At 35.0% G+C, this 6,000-nt stretch overlaps 1 protein-coding gene across 3 annotated transcripts in view; it reads right to left on the bottom strand.

Annotated features, from left to right (window-relative positions):
* Window positions 1-3,948: 3,948 nt before the first annotated feature.
* Arp5 (Actin-related protein 5) overlaps window positions 3,949-6,000 on the bottom strand; it is a 172,185-nt gene continuing 170,133 nt past the window's right edge. For all 3 annotated transcript variants that reach the window (XM_090404574.1, XM_090404575.1, XM_090404576.1), the window contains exon 19: window positions 3,949-4,116. In XM_090404574.1, the coding sequence (XP_090260700.1) occupies window positions 3,950-4,116 (167 nt within the window). In that variant the 3' untranslated portion in view covers window position 3,949. The remainder of the gene's footprint in view (window positions 4,117-6,000) is intronic.

Genomic DNA, 6,000 nt, shown 5'->3' with positions numbered 1-6,000 from the left:
GACCTACCTGGTGTGTACCAGGTCCCTTGCAGCTGTAAATTGTCTTACTTTGGCCAAACAGGCAGGACAGCAAATATTAGAATCTCAGAACACAAGGATTACATCCGATTTCACCAGTACAGCCACTCTGGGCTTGCAGACCACGCTCTGGATACTCGCCACAGAATAAGATGGAAGAAAGCCACAGTCATACACCGCAGCAAGTTCAAGTATGAAAGACTATTCATGGAATCAGCCTCAGCCCTTAGGAACATGCCAAACCTCAACAAATGTGGATGCATGAGACTGCCCCAAATTTGGGAAACAATTATCAGAAGAACTTCAGCCCAAAGGCCAAGAACCACCAATATAGCCCGCCAGGGGGCACCACCAGGACTTTAGGAAAACGTTAGCTTCCTAGCTTCAGTTCTCATTTGCTGTTATGTAGTACTTGTGTGCACGTGTCTTTGTATTAAGTTCCCAAGAAGATGGTTCTCATTTGCTGTTATGTAGTACTTGTGTGCACGTGTCTTTGTATTAAGTTCCCAAGAAGATGGCAACGTGACGTTTGCCGAAATATCGGAAAGTATATATTAAAGTTTATTTAATTTATATTTCTAGTATACGCTGTCAATTCCTTAAATATTAGTTATCATGTTTAACCAGCGTATAAGCCTCTCAACAAGAATAGTTATTAACACGTATTGGAAATTGCTTATTTGGAAAGGTTTTTGCATTTTGATATTCAGCTGTCAAAATGCATACATAACCAGTAAACAGGATCGCTAAAATGTGGCAAGTTTCTGCATTTGCAAGTAAGAACCACCTATTAATGTTTACAAAACATCACTTTGAAAATAATCTTAATGGACAAGGTATTTTGACCAGATTAATAATTTTTATTTTATTTTTGGTCAGGAGGAGATTCTTTGACATAACATAACACTTGGTTAAATTAGCTGACAATTTGTATTTAGAAGGTATTTATATGTTAATTGAATTTATCTACAGTATAAACTAGCTTTTAAATGTCCTGTATATTGGATAATTAATTTCTGTATTTAAATGGAGTGTGTATAATAAACATTAGTCCTAACTTAATAAGCAGTTTTCATTGTTTAAATTATACAAATTTATTTTTAATGCTTAACCCATACATTTCTCTATTCTGCACTGTAATCAGAATAGGCATCATAGAAATAATTTGCTACAGTGCAGTGTTTCCCAAAGCCTTTAAAGGGTAGAGTTTAAGTACTTTTACATTTTGTTGCAGATAAATGCAAGTCTGTTCTATAATTAATTTTTCAATAACTAAAAAGTCTAAATTTTTTTAGATGCTATCTTTCTGAAAATATGCAAATTTCCTATATTGTACTGACTTAAATTTCTTTTTTGCTAAAAATTTTTTAAATGAAATATTTCTCATGGCACATACTGACATCCATTAGGGCCACATCTGGTTGATGGCACAATCACTTTCCAACTACGTGGTTCAAACTGTTTGCATTAAAAGTTTAAATTCAAATAGTCGGAACTCTCCCTTAAATTTTGTTAATTCTCTCCCCTAAATCCACTGTATGTATATTGAATTTGTATAACTAAAAGTGTATTTAATAATTAAAAAAAAAATGTTTCACATGTTTGCAATTTATTATAATGCAAATATTAAGAAATAAATACCTTTTATAATATTTATGTTTCAACGAATATAACTTCTCCCAAACTGCCTTTTCTAGAAGAGGTATGCCAGTGTTACTAAAATTTTAAAAGGAGTACGTAGGTATGAAGAGCCTGAGAAACACTGCTATAATGAACTGCCTTTAGCATAGCATTGTACTTATGAGGCTTCAATAAGGATTTTATAATAGTTTGCTATAGAGTCAACTATGAATAGTTAACCACCTCACCGGCTGTTATGGATCAAATACGCATCCTCATATGCTTCGTATCCATCATATATTTCAATGTAATATCAATGGTATTATAATTTTAATATGCACTTCATATCCATGATAACTTTGACGTCTTGGCCGGTAGCATGGTTAATGAAGTTATAGATGAGACTATCAAAGCAAAGGTACACCATGTTAGAGCCTACATGGCTCTAACATGGTGTACATTCTTGAACTGTAGCTCAGTTGAGAGCAATGATGCCTTCTGCTTGGAAAGACTGGGTTTGAATCCTATCTAAGAAGCGAAGAACCTCTGTAAGGGCTTTTCAAATGAAGATAAGTTAGCCAGTCTCATACAGAAGTGGCAGTATTTGTGCATTTCATCTCATAGTGTTAATTACGGATGCCAGTCAAGTGAAGAGCATCTCTGCTTTTGAACCATGAAGTAGTGGGTTCAAATCTCACTGTTGTATGGATGTTGGTGAAAACTTTTAGGTGTCTGACTAGAATGCTAGAGGTACGACATCACTTCAGGTGGGATAGTCCTTACTGGCTTGAATAAATTGTTCATATTTGAAAGCGCTACATGAAAATTTATCGAAAAAACAGTTAATTGAAAGACAATTCGTCGAAAATGCAATTCACTGAAAATTTTAACTAAAATTTCATTAAATTGATCCAGCCAAAGTGGAATTGCTAATATCATTTCGAAACTTTTTTTTTCAAAAATCTTATGATAAAAGCGATCCATTTAGAACAAAAACTGAACCGTGCAGACAGCTTCTTGTACCGACAACTTCTACTAATTCCGCTAAGTCAGAGAGTTATTGTAATACATAATTTGGACACGTTATTTCTTTGTTGTCCCGAATATAGCTGAACTGAAAACTGGAACAGTTCAACATTTTCTTGTAAAAGTTTCAAATAGCGAATCTGAATCAGATTTGCTATTTGAAACTTTTATTCATCCCATAATAACTGCTGTGTTGAAGTCACATATTACTACTAGTAACAATAATAATAATGGAGCCTGTGTAGGCTGGGCTTTTCCTCCCAGAAACAAATCAGTCCCATGAAACAGTTATCAGACAAGAAAGACAATAAGAAACCATATTGTTCTATAATTATTCCCTATTAAAGTAGCACTTCTTTCTCACTCTTCACGGTTCAGTATTTGTTCTGGACCACTTTTGGCATAAGATTTTCGACGAACTGTCATTCAGTGAATTGTTCATTCGATTAATTGCCTTTTCGATGAACTCTCCGGATACCATTTGAAAGCTAGAGTGGGATTCTAGAAATGTGCTATAGGTTACCAACCTTTTCATGCCTGAAATTAAAACGAAACAAAAAAAGCTACCTAAGATGTGAAAAATTATCCTGAGCATGAGGACAACACTATATTTCAGTAAAATCTGAATTACAAACACACACATGCACCTCAATAGCATGTGGGCTCTCCTTTATTCATGATTATGCTTTCTACCCTTCTAGGCATACTCTCCAGCAGTTTGTGATAATATGAATCAAGTATGTATGCCAAAAAAATTCTTCAACATGACAACCATCAAGTTTTTCCAGAAGTCATGTAACAATTTTACCTTTAATAGGATATGATGCATTGTGGTCTTGACACAGATGTATCCATTCCTTCCTAACAGTGCCACAATGCAGGAGGGTACTGCATATCTATAAGCATTCCTCTTCCAAGATTACAACCAAAGCTCTGGGTCTATACCAAGGCAAACCTCACAGATGGGATGATACACTCAAAGATTTGCATATGCACTTGCTCAAGCCAAGCTAGGAAGCTCTTTATTGTTTTCCAATTAAAAGATTCTAAGAGACAAAAGATAAGCTACTGAAATGCAACACCTTTGAGCTCTGTATATTAAAGAGATTCTGGAGTATTTTCTGTATATCATCTTAAGTTTGTGAATTTTAAAACATACTTTTTTTTTCATTTGTAGATCATTTTTGTACAATGTAAAGAAGCAAGAAATAATACAGAATACTTTGATATAAATAAAAAAGTATTTATTAACTATATACTTATATTTTAAGTAGTTTAATAAAATTTAGCCTACTCCACCTTGAAAACTACACCAATTAGAAGCCACATGTTCTTTAAAATAGTGGCTTCCTTTTTCTTCATAGTCCGCTTTAGAAATTCCATATTTTGCTAAATTTTCTTCTTGTAATGCCCATTGTCTTGCTCCATTCCATGCATCAAGTGCTGGATCCTCTGTAATGTAATATAATGTATAGTTGTTACTTGGGTTATAAATATCAACTATATGAAAATAATTTCCTTCCAAAAAACATAACCACAGTTATTAATTTATCTGAATGTATTAAAAGAAATATTTGCCTGTTTTCTTTCCCTTGGAAAGTTAAAGTATAAGATGTGTTCGTGTATACACACACACGAGGTTTGTCCAGGAAATCCCTGAATTCTTGAATTATCGCACCAACAAGCACTACTAGCCGAGTGCTTTATATGCTTCAGTCCAGCAACAACAATTGGAATAGCCTAGCGAAAACTGTAATATTTTGTTTAGTTATTGTACTATGTCTGTTTGTGTTAATGCATGTTCAGTGCATCTGGCGATTTTTTGTTGTGTTTAAAATGGGCAATTTTCATGATCAACGAATTTGTGTGAAATGTTAAAAACAGCATTTGCAAATGAGGCTTTAGGTTGGACTCAAATGTATGAATGGTGGAAACGTCTCAAAATAAACGAATTTACAAATACTTACATTTATCTATTTAAAAAAAATCTTTAATTGTTGATTCTTTTTGCTTTATCTGCACTCATGAGTTCCACCTGCCTCTCCACAGTGTATAAGGCATTAAATGCCCCATCGTCTCCTGATGCATTTGCAATATACCGCCTCAAAACAGAAACAGCTTCCATCGCTTCTTTACTAGTAGGGATGGTAGGTTCTTGATCACAGTCTTCTTCACCAAGGTGGTTGGAAAGGATGTCTTCTACACTTGGTACCATTGATGTGATCACACCAGCATCAACATAGTCTTGAAATGAGGAAGACTCATTCATCACATATCAATTGTTGGGCAACACAGTTAGCAGTTGTTGAGCATGAGCAAAACAGTTACCCTCTGCTTGCCGAGTTTCCCACTGTGACATTTCTCTCCTTTAAAACACGATGTTTTACTTGGCAGAATATTATAAAAGAGCCCAGTTTCATCAACATTGAAAATATTTTTCAGTTAGTAGTCCTGAATAATAGTCTTTAGTTCATGTTTCCACTGGTTTACAGTTTCCCCTGCAACACTATTACTTTCTCCACACACTTGATTATACACAATATTGTGGCGACTCTTGAAACGATCAATCCATCCATTTGATGCAGTAAAACCATTAATCCCCAACCTTGGAGCAAATTCAAGGGCTTTTGCTCGGAGTATAGTACCATCAACTGAAATATCCAACGCTCTCGTAGAAACAAACCACTCCGCCACAAGTTTATCCAATTCATCGTATGTCGATGTCCAGATATATTTTTGTTTTTTTGACATAGCGCCAGATTGCTTTGCATTGAGTTCAACGATTGACCTGTTTTTTATTATCATGTTCAAAGTGGACATGGAGAGTCCAATATCTTTTGCTAATTGCACACGTGTTGCGGCATGCCAATCTACATGTCACAGAATTGCCATCTTTTCTTCTACCGAAATATATTTTCTGTCTTTTTTCTCCATGTTACGAACATGGATCATCCACCACCGGAACTTGAAAGCAACTATCACATGCTAAATTATGTAGCAGAAATTCTGCAATATACCACGTGCTTCTGAATTGCGACTATGAACACCAACACTGCAAGCTACTGAAGCGAAATTTCACGAACTGTGGTTTATTCACTGATATCTAATATTCACGAGTAACAACTGTTACTTGGTAGAAGTGTGAATGTGATTTCACAATTTGTGTATGATCCTTGTTCACGATTTTAATACAGCACTGTGAATGTGAAATCACATCACAACACGTTACGGGTGCCACGAGCTACTGACAGTTTAAAATTACTGATATGAAAACTTCACGGTATCAATTCATACTGTGATTGTAAAATCACAGTATCGCTCATCACTACTGCAAGC

Source organism: Typopeltis vanoorti, chromosome 15 (genome assembly GCF_054136105.1).
Source record: "Typopeltis vanoorti isolate ZY-2024b chromosome 15, IOZ_Tvanoo_1.0, whole genome shotgun sequence".
NCBI lineage: Eukaryota > Metazoa > Arthropoda > Arachnida > Uropygi > Thelyphonidae > Typopeltis > Typopeltis vanoorti.
Note: the sequence above shows the minus strand (reverse complement) of the source record. Positions and strands in the feature narration are given on the sequence as shown.